Source organism: Pinus tabuliformis, chromosome 8 (assembly GCF_031772625.1).
Source record: "Pinus tabuliformis cultivar Carrire ecotype Pingquan chromosome 8, CPIR1, whole genome shotgun sequence".
NCBI lineage: Eukaryota > Viridiplantae > Streptophyta > Pinopsida > Pinales > Pinaceae > Pinus > Pinus tabuliformis.
In genome coordinates this window covers 1,758,573,959-1,758,590,854 of record NC_142294.1, presented here as the reverse complement: position 1 = coordinate 1,758,590,854, position 16,896 = coordinate 1,758,573,959, and the positions used below count along the sequence as shown (strand labels likewise).

Below are 16,896 nucleotides of genomic sequence, written 5' to 3'. Positions count from 1 at the left end.
GATATTTCAACAGAAAGAGAGTTGCAAATGGAGTGGACAACGAGAGATATTTCAGTAGAAAGAGAGCTACAAATAGAGTGGACAACAAGAGATATTTTAGCAGAAAGAACTATGAATGAAGCTGCACAACGAGAGATATTTCAGGAGAAAAAGAGTTGTAAATGGAGCTTGTCTTCACCAAAGCTATGATAACATGTTGAATTTCTAAAGTTCTATGCTGCAACAATTACTTATTGCAAAACTTCAATTTTTTGCAACACTAGTTGTTAAATAACTGTAGATAGAACATACACCATATAAACCATATGCAAAATAGAAGACATCCAAGAACACAATGAAACACAGAGAATTTAGTTCCAATGACCAAGGCAACACCTACAAGGGGAAAACCCAATCAGATTCTTCTTCTATTAGAAATCAAATGTTCAACAAAGATACAAAATACAATGAGAGAAAGAAGATCTTTGATAGTTGTAGCTAATGCAAACACTAAATTGATAGTTGTAACTAATGCAAACACTAAATTACTAGGCTCATCAAGATCTGCTCTTACTCTTCAACTCTCTCTCTCTCACACACACAATTCTTCTTTGGTCTCTCTAACTCTCTCTTTCTCAAGTTCATACTCTCTTTTCGCAATGCACGAGTGAGTAATAGAGAGGATGAGAGGTACAAATATATAGGAAGAGCAAGGAGGTTGAATTCATGGAGTGACTCCCATGCCTTGAGTTACATATGACAAAATAAGAGTGTAACTTATGCCACAAAAGGAGGTACGCTTGCATTAGTAACTCAGGCCATAAAGAGGGAGTACGCATGCCTTGGTAATTCAAGTCATTAAGGAGAAGTGTAACATATGCATTAAAGAGGTGTAAGAGGAATTTTTTATGACGTGTCATTAAAGTGTGTAAGAGAGTAAGAGGTGTGTAAGAGCATTAAAGAGAGAGAAAGGAAGAAGTAACATACCATTGAATGAGAGAGTTCGATTCTCTATCAAGGAGAGAGAGAGAGAGATGTGGAGTTGGCATGATTGAGTGCCAAGTAGGAGAGGGTGACATGGAATTTCATTTTAATAATAATATTATGGTGTCACAAGGATAAGAACGATATTAAATATATATATTGATGATTAAATTAAAAATTAAACATTTGAGATTGATTAATGGTAAGTTAAGTGATTACCCAATGAAACAATGTGTCTTACTAATTTTGGAAACTCATCCTTGCAAGGATAGACATGTCTTTCTATTTTTAGAAAGTCATTCTAGAATAGTCAAAAATGAAATTTTATTCAAGGAAATTCATCCCCTAGTTGCCAATTTTCAACATAGGGCACACAAGATCTAGCCCTCTTGGTTGCCTGTCCTTTCATACTTCAAAGGTCAACCCTTAGGGCTTCCAAAATTTCCCATACACAGTCAACACCATGACTAATCTAGGGCTTCCAAGACTGCCCTTTCTTTTGCATATTATCTCAAATTGTCCAGATCTACGCTATTCCAAACAACCCACCAAAAGTGATAAGGTGCCTTTTATATCCTTGTTCTTAGGATTGATTACAATGTTGTTCAAACCTTTTAACAAACCTTCTCTTCCTTTTCTATGTCACACTTCTCGTTGTCCTTCCATCTCAAACTGCTACCCACAACAAGGAGTCTTCTACCTCCCTTTCTAGGGTCTTGACCCTCATCATTCATCACAAATCTCATCTATTCTTTCACTAAGATTTGGACAGACCATAGGATGGATCTTTGCACAGGAAGAAGCCCTAACTATGGCATATCAAAATTGTTGTCCAAAACTTCATGGACAACCCTCCAACCTTAGCAATCTATCTCCTTGAGGATGTTGCCACTTAGCCTCCAAGCAACCATGGTTTTGGGCATTTTCTTGACTGATATCATAGGCCTTGCTACAAATCTTTGTGGCCCCAAATCTAAGGTTACCTCAGACCTACACTTCTAGCCCTGTACTTGCTTTGCTGGTCCTCTAAGGTATGTGTCGTTACTTCAACTTTCCTCTAATCCTCACAGCATAACAAAACAACCTTATTCTAGGTGTTTCGACCCTCCAATAAGGTACATGAGTCTGGGGCTAGATCACAGAAGTACCATTGCTATTAGCCAACAACTTTCGACCCTTTTCCATAGGTCTCTTCCACCACTTGGATGCACCTTTCCCGGCATACTCGGGGGTTCCAAAGTTGAAGTCACAATGAAATTTGATAGCATAGGTGGTATGACAGTGATGACTCCTTCATTAGTAGAAATCTAGTCCTGTAGAAGCGCATTTCACTTAACTTTGCACTTCCATTGTTGGAATCGATCTGAGATATGCTGAGAAGTTTCAATGATATTTTTCTGCCAAAGAACTCTCTGAGATTGTCTCTGATGTCTACACTGAAATCATTTAAATCCCAAACATTTTTCTATATAAGCGCAACCCCTTTAATTTTGTGTTGTGCAGACGTAAACATGATGTTGTGGCCAAACAATTGTGCGACTTTATACATCGTTGGGTCTTTCAATCGCTTATGCTTGCTAGTAGAATGGAAGATATGGGAGGTCAATGTTTGCATACAAATATAAAACAAAATGATTTTTATAGTCGTGGAACGAACAAAGAAAGAAGTCACGATAGGTATGAGAAGACCACTGTTGTATTGGAGTTTTTAAGCTAAAAACAATCTCCAATGAAAAATAATCACCAATCCAAAGTGACATCAGTGTCAGGAAAAACTTGTGAAGAAGATAACAGCTGACAAAAACTGCCAAAGTCCTATTTTATGAGATTCATTTTGTTTGATTTGGTAACTAGCAAGGTTAGCAAGGTGTACAAGAGTTATATTGTCCACAAACGTAAAGAAACCAACATTTCTTGCAGTGATTCTCCTCATATACGTGGGTGGCCTAATCTGTAGGCTCCAAATATTGTTGATATCACCACCCAGCCTGCGCACTGCTCCATGGCCCTTTTGTTTTCATCAAACACAACAAACCGTAAGCTACCATGATTGGCTATTGTATATAATTGTCAGCATGTCACTCCTGTGACACTACAAAAATGTGTTGAATTCCTAGATCGAAAAGTGCGAACACTGATAGCTTTCATACCCAGCGTAATCTCTCTCTTATCGGATAATTTCCCTACTCTACTCGTACTAAATATAAATTTATGCCCATCCAATCCACATAGGATCATCACCAATGAGATTTATATCAAACTCAAGGACCAAATGTTTCTCCAATTTCTATTACCCCTTTAGTGGCCAAAAGAACTTGAAGAACATTGTGACTACAATTATAGAAAATCCAACGGGTATTATTGAATATTACTAGATCTCCTTTTTGCTCTATAGCTTTATTGATGCGTGTTCACAACTACAAATTGTTCCAAACCCAGGAACAATTTGACCTTATGCTTGACTTTCATCTAAAATATAGAAGTTTGTTATAAGATTGAAATTTACATGTCTTTCCAAAACTTCTACATGTGAGCTTGAAACAACTAGTTGTTGATGCAACAATTTAATAAGCTATAAATCTCCATACCTCGACCTTATGTACACAAATCCGCTATCTAAATAAGAAGTTGTTGAACCGTTGTCTCTCCCAGAAGTTCTAGCTTGAAACCGGTAACCCTTTCCCCTTGACATATGACAGGCAATTGAAGAAGCCCTGAGATCACCTAGAAGGTATCGAATTGGATTTGGCAAGCACAAATCCGCTATCTAAATAAGAAGTTGTTGCACCGATGTCTCTCCCGAAAGTTCTAGCTTGAAACCAGTAACCCTTTCCCCTTGACATATGATAGGCAATTGAAGTAGCCCTGAGATCACCTAGAAGGTATTGAATTGGGTTTGGCAGGCACTGTAATAACAAATTGTCTCTTCACTTTGAATCTTTGAAACAAACTATGAAAATGTTGGTCTTCACATTTGTACACAAAAGATTATTCATCCAGATTACTAAGACATGACAATGAGGCGGAGGAATTTCTCGGACGGCCAAAAGTGGCAGGAATGCAGGGAAAAGAATTTCAAAAAATCTTGTAGAGACAGTGTTTTGAATCATGTTTTTGATGGTGGAAATGGATTCAGCACCATCAAAAACGTCTAGGACACCTAAAATTTTGAATTTTAACAACTATAACTTGGATTTTCTCTAAATATGACTGGAATTTCCATAACTTTTCGGGCAATTCCTCCGGCTAGTTAGACTACGGCTATTGAATTACTCTAAACAATTTGATATGTGGATAGCCTTCAGCTAACCCTTGTCACAAGTTCCTAGAGTAAGTCTGCTTGATTTTCTATTTCAATGTGTTATGGTCGAAATTCTAACTGAAATAATGAAAGGGCATTTGTTGAATTCAATGTGTTTTGATCTAAATTCTAACTGAAACAATTAAAGGGCATTTGTTGAATTCAATGTGTTCTGATCTAAATTCTAATTGAAACAATTAAAGGGCATTTATTGGTCTATAGTAGGTTATATTTACTACAATCCATCTTGATTGTCTACAATCTGTAGCAACAATGCTTTGATTTCCTTGCTTGTAACATCTTCCCTTAGCAACAATGCTTTGATTTCTTTGGTTGTAACATCTTCCCTCGTACTCAAAATACATCTCGTGCAAATCCATTGAGTAGCTTATGATTGCTTAATTAACATCAAGACCAAGTCCATCCAGAGCCTTGAATGTTTAGGGCCTTTCCTTCAGATGGATCAGATTGTGAGAATCTCTCTATGGTGCCTATTGTATCCCTTGGCGCTCAACCGACCTGCAATTGGATAGTAGTCCACCAGAACTTATGAGGCTCATTTTGCGCATAACCATGACAAGAGTAAACTCCATCTTTGGACAAAATTTCCCCTTGCAATTTTTGTTACAACATATCAAGTCTAACATACATATTGGACATACTTGATGCTACGGACTTGAAACAGAAATGAACTCTTTTTGGCAACCCCTCCTTGAGAGCTTCCACAATTATAGCTTCATGCAAAAATGAAACCAAAATGTTGGGAAACTTCTAGCCAACTTTGCTTTTTCCCTTACTCGAGTTTAAAATAAAGGTTTAATTGTAGTCTGGAAAGAGATCCCAATTCTCTTTCAACATTTTCCTTCACCCTTTCCATCATTTTGTCCATCTATTTTATGCTTGATTTACTCTGTCAGCGATTGGTGGTGGATGCTGAGAGCAGTTGCATTTTCTTCAATTTTTTAGTTTTAGCGAAGTCAATCATGCTCAATGTCGAGTTTCTTTAATAGTGTTAAATTCAGTCATGTTCAATGTCGAGTTTCTTTAATAGTGTTATTCAATTTATTAAATTCCCTTCTAGTATTCCCTATGTTAGCATCCAAGTAGCACCCATAAATCTTCCACAACTCTCGAGTCTTGAGGTTCTGGACATCCTCCCAAAGGAGGGCTAAATGTGTTGATAGTCTTTCTGGAGGCACAAGTGTTGAAGTGGAAAGAAAAATTTTCAAAGACCAAGCAAAAATGTGCCAAAATCAAAGCTGACCTAGAAAATGTTGACAAAGGCATTGTTGGTGCTCAGATCCCTCTCTTGTTATGAGTGCTCAGATGCCCTAAGTAATTAAGTTTGATCATCTAGCATTGAATGCCCATCATAATTAGCAATTGATACTTTTCCATCTCCTAATGATACAAAGTAATTTGCTAATTGACCTCAACATTATAACCTTGGGCCACTTGAATAAATATTATATGATCAAACAAATATTATATGATCAAAGAAAATTAACGAAGGCCTTGTACCTTTGAGGGCAGCATTGTTACATATTTCCCTCTTCATTTTCGAACGAGGCAAGAACTCTGATTAAACAAGGTTCAAATGTTATGAGCATGGGTTTCTAAACGAGGCAAGAACTTTGATTAAACAAGGTTCAAATGTTATGAGCATGGGTTTCCATCCTCTGCAGCGAACAATTATGCTATGTGATTTCAAATTCCATTCGCCATTGGGATTATAGGCCCTCATCTTGAGACCGGGAGTAGGCTTTCCCCTTATATAAGAATCATAGTAGAAGAAAAGGCACCATAACCAAAGGTCTTGAAAGGTCAGCCCTTCTAATTTGAACCTGGTAAGGTCCTGGTCTTACCCGCGCTCTGTGAAGGTAAGGTCCTTAAAGGGAAACCCAGTCCAGTACGGTCTTAATCAACCCGGTCGGTAAAGTCTTGCCCCCTTATCTAACAGATATGATCACAGTTTATATAATTGTAGAAAAAGTTGGCCTTTTCTTTCTTTGAGGGGAAGAAATACGGGCAAACAATAAGTGTTTGAAAGGTATTATCAGGTCCTGAATGAAAGGTCAATCCAGTCAAGTTCTCATTAACCCTTCTAATTTTAACCCGAAGAGTATACCCAGGGTGGCCTTCCAATGCCTCCTTACTTAATGCCCCAAAACATACAATACAAGAGTCACCATGTAAGCTGCAGCAACGACCACCAGAAGCAAGAAGCAGGACTGCTAAAACAAACGAGAAAACAACGTGAGTCAAAGATCAATAATTCCACCATCATAAGCACTAGAAGGTCAATCCAGTCAAGTCTTGATTAACACTTCTAATTTTAACTCGAAGGGTGAAGTAAACCCAGGGTGGCCTTCCAATGCTTCCTTAATGAAGTTTTCCGAGGAAAGTCTTTTAATGCCCCAAAAGATACAATACAAGAGTCACCATGTAAGCTGCAACAATGACCACTAGAAGTAGGACTACTAAGACAAACGAGAAAACAACGTCAGTCGAAAATACTAATAGCAATGGGAGAATGGGTAGGTGTTGCGATATCCCAGTTTAGTTAATGGTTTGCAGCATTGATTCAACGTCGGTCGAAGATCAATAATTCCACCATCACAAGTACTAACAGCAATGGGAGAATGGGTAGGTGTTGCGATATCCCAGTTTAGTTAATGGTTTGCAGCATTGGTTCGTTACGTGCCAGCTATTGTAGCTACTTGAATCTGTGAGATCAACAATCGCTTCCGTGATAATCCAAGCAGCTAGAAAAGATGAAAGTTCATACTTAGGTAAAAGAAAAGAAAAAGAACTAATGCTTTGCTTGCTAAGAGAACAAAACTAATTACTCAGAGTACTCCTTATTCCTATTCCAAAAACAGGAGAAGATCAACTCCTTCTAGATAGAAGAAATGCTAGATAAACAAGTAAAAGATAGAACTATACTAGAAGAATGAACAAATGGAAAATACTTAATACGAGATTAGAAGAAATAGTGACTTTTCCATCTCCTAATGATACAAAGTAATTTGCTAATTGACCTCAACATTATAGCCTTGGGCCACTTGAGTAAATATTATGTGATCAAAGAAAATTAACGAAGGCCTTGTACCTTTGAGTAGCTGGGAATGTTCAATGTTTTTTGGTGCAGCATTGTTACATATTGCCCTCTTCATTTTCGAACGAGGCAAGAAATCTGATTAAACAAGGTTCAAATGTTATGAGCATGGGTTTCCATCCTCTGCAGCAAACAATTCTGCTAGGTGATTTCAAATTCCATTCAATAAAATTCTTCATTTAGATAAATTCCTTAAGTTAATTCGAAGCAGCAAACAATTCTGCTAGGTGATTTCAAATTCCATTAAATACAATTCTTCATTTAGATAAATTCCAATTCTGCTAGGTGATTTCAAATTCCATTAAATACAATTCTTCATTTAGTTAAATTCCTTAAGTTAATTCGGAGCAGCAAACAATTCTGCTAGGTGATTTCAAATTCCATTAAATACAATTCTTCATTTAGATAAGTTCCTCAAGTTAATTCGGAAGATCAGTTGGAACAAACAGTGGCTAGTGGTTCGATCGGTTGGTGACATTGCAATTTGGGGAGTGGCATCTCGACAAAAATTAGCGTGCAGGACCTTTAAGATTTGGGAAATTTTTGCCTGTTCGATTCCCATCCACGTAGATGATTTTTCATAAAATAGTTCAAAAATGTACATGTATGAATTGATCTTGAAAAGATTTTAGGGTTCCTTACTGAGTTGATCATTAGCATTGGCCTTGTGTAAACTCTTATAAATGTTTTATTATGTTTTCTTAGGTTGCTCTTGTGAAAAATCCAGCTATATATGGGGCAGTCCTTGGTAACTTAATCTATACTCTGTATTCATTAATAAGATGTTTTGATATCATTTCCTTCTTTATACAACAATGTGAGTGATTTGTAATAATGCCATCTGTTTTTTTTGGTTGCGTACCAATACAATGGTGTGCTATTGCTTCTATTCAGATATTGACATGCCTGCTTTTGTGTTATAAGAGTTGTGTTTTCCAAGCATATAGTTCACATATATTCTTATTATGTGGCAGGCTTTTGTGTTATAAGAGTTGCGTTTTCCAAGCATATAGTTCACATATATTTTTATTCTGTGGCTTTTGTGTTATAGGAGTTGCGTTTTCCAAGCATATAGTTCACATATATTCTTATTCTGTGGTAGGCGATTTGAGACAACATCTAGAGGTTTGCTTGCATGCTTAAAGGCCAACCTATATATTCTTGTTTGCTTGCATGCTTAAAGGCCAACCTATATATTCTTGTAGGTCTGTAAAATTAAGTTTGTATTGAAAGTATATTTATTAATATTGATATAATTTAAACAGATTGACGCATGTTTGTGGTGTGAATGATATTGTTTTTTCACACCCTACCTACCAGCTCTACCAGCTCTTCATAATAATTACATGTGGGGATGATAAGACCATCAAGGTAATCCGCTTTATCATATGTGTCATGACTCATTCTAATAGTTGTCGCTTATTTATCTGTATATGAAAATTAAAAAAAAAGAAAAGATTTTAAGTTTCTATGGAAAGTATATTTATTAATATTGATGTAATTTAAACAGATCGACGCATATGTTGGTGGTGTCAATGATATTGTTTTTTCACACCCTACCTACCAGCTCTACCAGCTCTTCATAATTAATTACACGTGGGGATGATAAGACCATCAAGGTAATCCGCTTTATCATATCTGTCAAGACTCATTCTAATAGTTGTCGCTTATTTATCTGTATATGAAAATTTAAAAAAGAAAGATTTTTTTTGTCTGTGCAGTACACATTTGAAGGTCATGAAGCAGCCATATGTTCGGTTTGTCCTCTTGAATAAGAAAATATTCATGTACTTTGTTCATTGAAACCTGAAAAATTTATGTGCATTGCAGTTGAGTAACATTAATCTCTAATCTCTAGTTGTTTTGAAGTTACATTGCATATTCTATTTTGTTTGATGTTTGGCTTCCTGTGAATCTTTGGCCATATGACAAATACTTTATTGCACTAAAGATAGATGGATTATGATTCTTTGTTCGAATCTATTTTTGTTTGATGTTTGGCTTCCTATGAATCTTTCGCCATATGACAAATAATTTATTGCACTAAAGATAGATGGATTATGATTCTTTGTTCGAATACAATTTATTTTTTGTACTCTTATTGATGGAAAGATTAAACCCTAATTGTATGATCTTGGGGGATCTAGGATGGACTATAATGCTCCAGGCTTCTGATGCACTACAATAGCTTATGGTACTGATGGAACAATGTAAAATGTTAATGGTGTTACTTTGTAAAGTCCCTTCATGTGGATCGGAGTTTCACTTTATCCAATTTTCCATATTTGCTTTGTCAAGACTACTTCCTTTTGGAAGTATATAATCATTTGCAATTTTTATTAGGCTCTTTTCTGACGTATATAATCTTCGCCTTCGTTTCAGTGAAGATGGGCAGTCACAACAAATGACAATGGCAAAAATATCTTAATCTTAGCCAACGCAGAGGGATCCCACTTAATTCGCATGCTGGAGAGTAGATCCTTCGAGGGAAGGAAGGTGCCACCAGAAATGGCAAATATATCTTAGCCAACATAGAGGGATTTCGCTTAATTCGCATGCTAGAGAGTAGATCCTTTGAGGAAAGGAGGGTGCCACCAGAGACAATGGCAACAAAGGTATATTGCTTCTTCCATGCACATTTACTATGTACACGAACTACTAATTAATGGCAAAGCAAAGTTTAAACTCTAACTAGATCATTTTTACTATGCAGACTTCAAATTGTGAATGTCATGCCTGTCATGCCTCCTGTAGTCACTGCTCTTGGTTCCCTTAGCAGTGCTATAGAACTTTTGGATAGACTTCCACCTGCATTGTCAATGACCAATTGTGTAAGAGCTTTCTCCTAAAATTATTTCTTTAGAATTTTGTAAGAGCTATGTCCAGTCATATTCTTCAGTTTAGTTTGTTACACATATCTTATCATTTTCCAAACTTTCACTCCAGAGTCCAGATATTGTTGCTTTCAAGTTTCCATATAGCGTAGGATTTTGTTCTTTTCCCCTTTCAAATGCTCTATTAGCCATTATTTTGGCATATCTTTTATAGGAATAAGATGATATGATTGTCTGACGCTGGAGACAACATGTGTGCAGAGTAGTATAGACGGCAGGACCCAGATGTTAAACCAAGGCTTTTAATGAGGTCACAGACAAGAGTAAGAATTGAAAATTGACTGAGATCACTGATTCGGGTGAGTGTTAGGTCTCTCAGGTTGCCTAACACAATGCATGCGAGCAAGGTATGCAATCTTCCTTTTATTACAAAAAAAACATTAAAGGCTGACATTACAATTTTATGTGCTACAATTTCTTGCAGGTGGTAAAACTGATATACACCAATTCCGGTGTTGTTGTTTTAGCACTGACATCCAATGCTCTCCATAAGCTATGGAAATGGCCGGGGAGTGACCGGAATCCATTCGGAAAGGTGGGGTTCTTTAGTAGTAGTGGTTTGTTTCTTTTTTTAGCTTGTTTTATTAATTTATTTGATAGTTATAATTTTGGATATATAATTTGCAGCCGTATTTTATGTAATAATGATTGACAAGTAACTAAGAGTTAGTGTTTTGTTTACCATCTACAGCGAGTATTCCACGATGTGGCAGCCAGCTAGCCAGCTAGTGGGATTGTTATGAATAATGACATTGGTGATACAAATCCAGAAGAAGCCGCTTATTGAGAATGATTCCTATGTGATGTCTGCATTCGGTGGCAAGGTCTCCTTATTCAGTATGATAACATTTAAGGTAAGAGAGGGCATTGTTCTGCTTAGGGCTGTACTGTCTCACCTTCAACTTTCAAATTATGAGCGTAGTGGGGTTAATTTCAGGATCACTCTACGTTCTTGCCTAATGTTCCTCACTATAGGCTAAGAATTCAAAGGCATGGCAACTTTCATTGCAGGTCATGACAGCTTTCATGCCACTTCCTACAGCCACATTTCTGGCTTTCCACCCTCAGGGCAATAACATCATTACAATTGGCATGGAGGATTCATCAATTCAAAAATACAATGTTCGAGTTGATAACAATTGGCATGGAGGATTCATCAATTCAAAAATACAATGTTCGAGTTGATAAGGTGCTGCCTGCGAATATATCTTTGAATTTAAAATTCTTATCTTTTTCCTTCATTGTGGCATGCTCTGAACTTGCTGCAATTTTTACAGGTTTTACAGGTAAAAATAAAGTTCAAAGGCCAGGAATCCATCCGTAAAGGTGGGGTTCTTAAGTTCAAAGGCCAGGAATCCATCCGTAAAGGTGGGGTTCTTTAGTAGTTGTTGTTTATTTCCTTTTTATTTTAGTAATGATTGACGAGTAACTAAGAATTAGTATTTTGTTCCACCATCTATAGCGAGTATTCCACCACAGATGTGGCAGCCAGCTAGTGGGATTATTATGAATAATGACATTGGTGATACAAATCCAGAAGAAGCCGCTGCTCGTATAGCTTACTGAGAATGATTCCTATGTGATGTCTGCGTCCGGTGGCAAGGTCTCCTTATTCAATATGATGACATTTAAGGTAAGAGAAGCCTTTTACCTAAAGACCAGTTTCATTTTAATGTTTCTGCTTAGGGTTTATTCTGTAATGTCTCATCTTCAACTTTCAAATTATGAGCGTAATGGGGTTCACTTCAGGATCACTCTAGGTTCTTGCCTAATGTTCCTCACTATAGGCTAAGAATTCAAAGGCTCCCAAGTTATCTAAATTACTGGTTTGATGGAATGCTAACTAGTGATTCATTGCAGGTCATGACAACTTTCACACCACTTTCTGCAGCCACATTTCTGGTAATACACTGCAGGTCATGACAACTTTCATACCACTTCCTGCAGCCATATTTCTGGCTTTCCACGTTTTTTTGGCAGTTGTCTCTGGGGCATAGATAGGTGGGACTAGCGAAAGTAAAAAATTGTACCGGTACAGCCCATCATCAGCACCAGTGGGGACACAGTTTCATAATGATCAATTCAAACATAGACAGTTATGTAATGACACTTACCTTCTGTATCTGATTTGATGACCTTGGTTGTGTGTGAGAGCCAGCTTTCTATATATGATGCTTCCAAGTTGGAAAGCTTGCTCTATGTAAATAATGTCACTTACTTTCTGCTCCTATTAAGTGCTATATACTCATGTGACAGCGTCCTAGTTTATGCGAGCTTCTGTGATTGTGCAGTTGGAGTGATAATGGAACTGTCAACCGACTCTTTATTTACAAGAATACCATGAATAATGGTATTGTGAGTGAGTGAAATCAGTTGTTTGAGGCATTCTATCAAGATAGTAATTTTCATCGGATATTGTTCAGCACTTTAGATGATACTAAATGAGTATCTCGGTGCAATCCTAGTCACCATTCTTTCCGGTCGTGTAAAGATTGAAAATTTGTCATTGGAGCATAATTCATGAATGTTCTATCAAAGGGTTTTAGTGTATTTTTAAAACCCTTCTTTTTACCACGAAACTTTTTCCATATGTTCATGTGCATTCAAACCAGCCTGGTTTATGCGGAAGCTTTGTCATTGTCAGACTCGGGAATATTATATTTATCAACTGAATGACTCTATTGTATTGTTTAAACATATGGACACATATCTATGGAAAACAAGAATCTTTTAGTTGATGGGGACAAAAATAAACATATTGAGACAAAAGTCTTTCCACGGAAAGCAAAAATTTTTCAGGCTCATATTTTTCTCCTGGAATTTGTAATGTGTCTTCATAAATCTCAGTTAATGACATAATGTTGTCTTCATAAATCTCTGTTAATAACATAATGTTCATATTTTTCTCCTTCCTTTGGAATTTGTAATGTGTCTTCATAAATCTTTTACAGTTAATGAGATAATGTTCATATTTTTCTATTTGTAATGTGTCTTTTTGATGGATATCAATGGAACAAGAGGCCCATCAATGGAACAATTTACAACAATTTACAGTTAATGAGATAATGTTCATATTTTTCTATTTGTAATGTGTCTTTTTGATGGATATCTATCAATGGAACAAGATGGATATCAATGGAACAAGAGGCCCATCAACGGAACAATGATGGAACAAGAGGCCTCATATTGTTATTGTTTATGGGATAATGTGATATCAGTTTAACAGGAGGCCTCATATTGTTTATTGTTGTTTATTGTTTATGGGATAATGTGATATTATTGTTTATGGGATAATGTGATATCAGTTTAACAGGAGGCCTCATATTGTTTATTGTTTATGGGATAATGTGATATCAGTTTAGACAAAAATCTATGTTCATATTTTTCTCCTTCTTTTGGAATTTGTAATGTGTCTTTTTGATGGATATCAGTGCAACAAGAGGCAGAGGCCTGTTTATGGGATAGTGTGATATTGGATAATGTCACATTATCAGTTTAACAGGAGGCCTCATATTGTTTAGACATATTGAGACAAAAATCTTTTGTGGGATAGTGTGATACTGGATAATGTCACATTATCAGTTTAACAGGAGGCCTCATATTGTTTAGACTTATTGAGACAAAAATCTTTTGAGACATATTTATGGAAAGCAAAAATCTTTCCATTAATGAGATAATGTTCATATTCTTTTGGAATTTGTAATCTCTCTTTTTGAGATAATGTTCATATTTTTTTTACTTTTGGAATTTGTAATCTCTCTTTTTGAGATAATGTTCATATTTTCTCTTCCTTTGAAATTTGTAATTTTTTTTTGATTTGTTTATGGGATAATGTGATATCAGTTTAGCAAGACGTCAAGACCTCGTATTGTTTTGGAATTTGTAATCTCTCTTTTTGAGATAATGTTCATATTTTTCTCTTCCTTTGGAATTTGTAATTTTTTTTTATTTGTTTATGGGATAATGTGATATCAGTTTAACAAGACCTCAAGAGCTCGTATTGTTTTGGAATTTGTAATCTCTCTTTTTGAGATAATGTTCATATTTTTCTCTTCCTTTGGAATTTGTAATTTTTTTTGATTTGTTTATGGGATAATGTGATATCAGTTTAACAAGACCTCAAGACCTCGTATTGTTTAAACATATCGAGACAAAAATATTTTTGAGCCATATCTATAGAAAGCAAAATTTCCATAAATATTTCAGTTAATGAGATTGTTCATATTTTTCTCCTTGTAATGTGTGTTTTTGATGGATATCAGTGTAACAACGGGCTTCATATTGTTTATGGGATTATGGGATAATGTTCATACTGAAAGATTTTTAGCAAAAATCTTTCAGCAAAATCTTTCAGCAAAAATCTTTCGGTTAATAAGATAATCTTCATATTTTTCTGATGGGATTATAGGATAATGTTCATATTGAAAGGTTTTTAGCAAAAATCTTTCAGCAAAAATCTTTCAGTTAATGAGATAATAGATCTTTCAGTTAATAAGATAATCTTCATATTTTTCTGATGGGATTATGGGATAATGTTCATATTGAAAGATTTTTAGCAAAAATCTTGCAGCAAAATTTTTCAGCAAAAATCTTTCAGTTAATGAGATAATAGATCTTTCAGTTAATAAGATAATCTTCATATTTTTCTCCCTCCTACATTTTTTTAATGGATAGTTGTAATGTATTTTTTTTTGTAATGTATCTTTTTGATAGATAGTTGTAATGTATTTTTTTTAATGGATAGTTGTAATGTATCTTTTTTTGTAATGTATCTTTTTGATGGATAGTTGTAATGTATTTTTTTTTGGGATGGATAGTTGTAATGTATCTTTTTTAGGGATGGATATCAGTGATTGTGTTTTGTTTTTATGGATTTGTTATGGGATAATGTTCATATTTTTCATTGTTGTAGTCTTTGTGTTTTGTTTCTATGGATTATCTAAAGGCTTTGATGTGCTTCACTTTTATGGATTTGCGAAACTTGTAATTTTGATGGATATCAGTCATTGCGTTTTGTTTTTATGGACTTGTTATAGGATAATATTCATATATTTTGCTTTTATGGACTTGCAAAGTTTGTAATGTACCTTTTTGATGGATATCAATAATTATTTTTTTTTTGTTTTTATGGACTTGTTATGGGATAATGTACATATTTTTCATTGTTGTAGCCATTGTGTTTTGTTTCTATGGACTCTTTAAGGGAGAGATGTGCTTCCCTTTTATGGACTTGTTGAGGGAAGAGATGAATAGCTTTTATGGACTTGTTATGGGATAATGTTTATATATTTTGCTTTTATGGACTTGTGGAATTTTATGGACTTGCGGAATTTGTAATGTACCTTTCTATGGATATCAGTAATTGTGTTTTGTTTTTATGGATTTGTTATGGGATAATGTTCATATTTTTCGCTTTTATGGACTTACAGAAGTTGTAATGTACTTTTTTTATGATATCTGTGATTGTGTTTTGTTTTCATGGACTTGTTATGGGATAATGTTCATATTTTTCATTGTTGTAGCCATTGTGTTTTGTTTCTATGGACTCTCTAAGGGAAGAGATGTGCTTCCCTTTTATGGACTTATTAAGGGAAGAGATGAATAGACATGGTAGGTAAGCACTTATTTATTCAATCATATATTTTTTTATATGCCAGGGTTTTAAATGTTACCTTTCCTTTATCAAGAAGGTAATAAAAGTAATAAGGTTTGTATTAATAGGACACTTATTTATTCAATCATATATTTTTTTATATACTAGGGTTTTAGATCAACAAGGTAATAAGGTTTGTATTAAAAAGTGATTTAAAAAAATTGATTTTGGTGAGAGGCATATTGCTAATGATGTATAGTAACGAGGGAAGAGATAGGTATTAATAAGTTACTTTCTATGTATTAAATATAATTTTATTTTATAATAAAAATAGATATTTTTTTTGAATTTTATTTGATTTTCTCTTATAATAATAAAATAATAATATTCATTAATATTATCTAAAAAAATTCTAAATATGTAACTATTAAAAAAATTGATTTTGGTAAGACGCAGGTTGCTAATGATGTATATATGGGCATCTATAATGAATTTGTACAAAAACAATGAATTAAGTATAAATATGTAACTATTAAATTGATTTTGGTAAGAGGCATATTGCTAATGATGTATATATGAGCATCTATAATGAATTTGTACAAAAACAATAAAATAACCTTTATTCAGGACGTGTTAATAATTTTAAAAACAATAAAATAACTCTTAACCCTCATAGAGTTTATTGACAAAGTAATAAGGTTTGTATTAATACGAAGATTTAAGTTCAAAACTTTCATAATAGGAGTAACTAGTTATCAACAAGGTAATGAGGTTTGTATTAATAGGAAGATTTAGGTTCGAAACATTCATAACATTCATAACTAGTTATCAACAAGGTAATAAGGTTTGTATTAATAGGAAGATTTAGGTTTAAAACTTTCATAATAGGAGTAACTAATATCCGTAAACATGTATTTTTTAAGTCTAGGGTTTTAAATGTTGAGGCTATGACTTTCGGAGAGTTTATCAACAAACTTTCATGATAGGAGTAACTACCAACAAGGTAATAAGGTTTGTATTAATGGGA

At 34.8% G+C, this 16,896-nt stretch overlaps 1 protein-coding gene across 9 annotated transcripts in view; it reads left to right on the top strand.

Moving 5' to 3' along the window:
- Positions 1 to 12,327, top strand: part of LOC149243149 (protein TOPLESS-RELATED PROTEIN 2-like) — a 59,565-nt gene extending 47,238 nt beyond the window's left edge. For 5 of the 9 annotated variants that reach the window (XM_089374442.1, XM_089374438.1, XM_089374437.1 and 2 more), the window contains 10 exons: positions 8,893 to 9,001; positions 9,104 to 9,211; positions 9,765 to 9,997; positions 10,096 to 10,213; positions 10,478 to 10,811; positions 10,968 to 11,130; positions 11,288 to 11,465; positions 11,554 to 11,644; positions 11,739 to 11,909; positions 12,137 to 12,327. In XM_089374442.1, the coding sequence (XP_089230568.1) occupies positions 11,397 to 11,465; positions 11,554 to 11,644; positions 11,739 to 11,842 (264 nt within the window). In that variant the 5' untranslated portion in view covers positions 8,893 to 9,001; positions 9,104 to 9,211; positions 9,765 to 9,997; ... (2 more) ...; positions 10,968 to 11,130; positions 11,288 to 11,396 and the 3' untranslated portion in view covers positions 11,843 to 11,909; positions 12,137 to 12,327. Of the gene's footprint in view, positions 1 to 8,670; positions 8,754 to 8,892; positions 9,002 to 9,103; positions 9,212 to 9,764; positions 9,998 to 10,095; positions 10,214 to 10,477; positions 10,812 to 10,967; positions 11,131 to 11,287; positions 11,466 to 11,553; positions 11,645 to 11,738; positions 11,910 to 12,136 lie in introns of those variants that run through there. The other 4 variants (XM_089374440.1, XM_089374441.1, XM_089374435.1 and 1 more) reach the window with 4 other exon arrangements.
- The last annotated feature ends 4,569 nt before the right edge of the window (positions 12,328 to 16,896 follow it).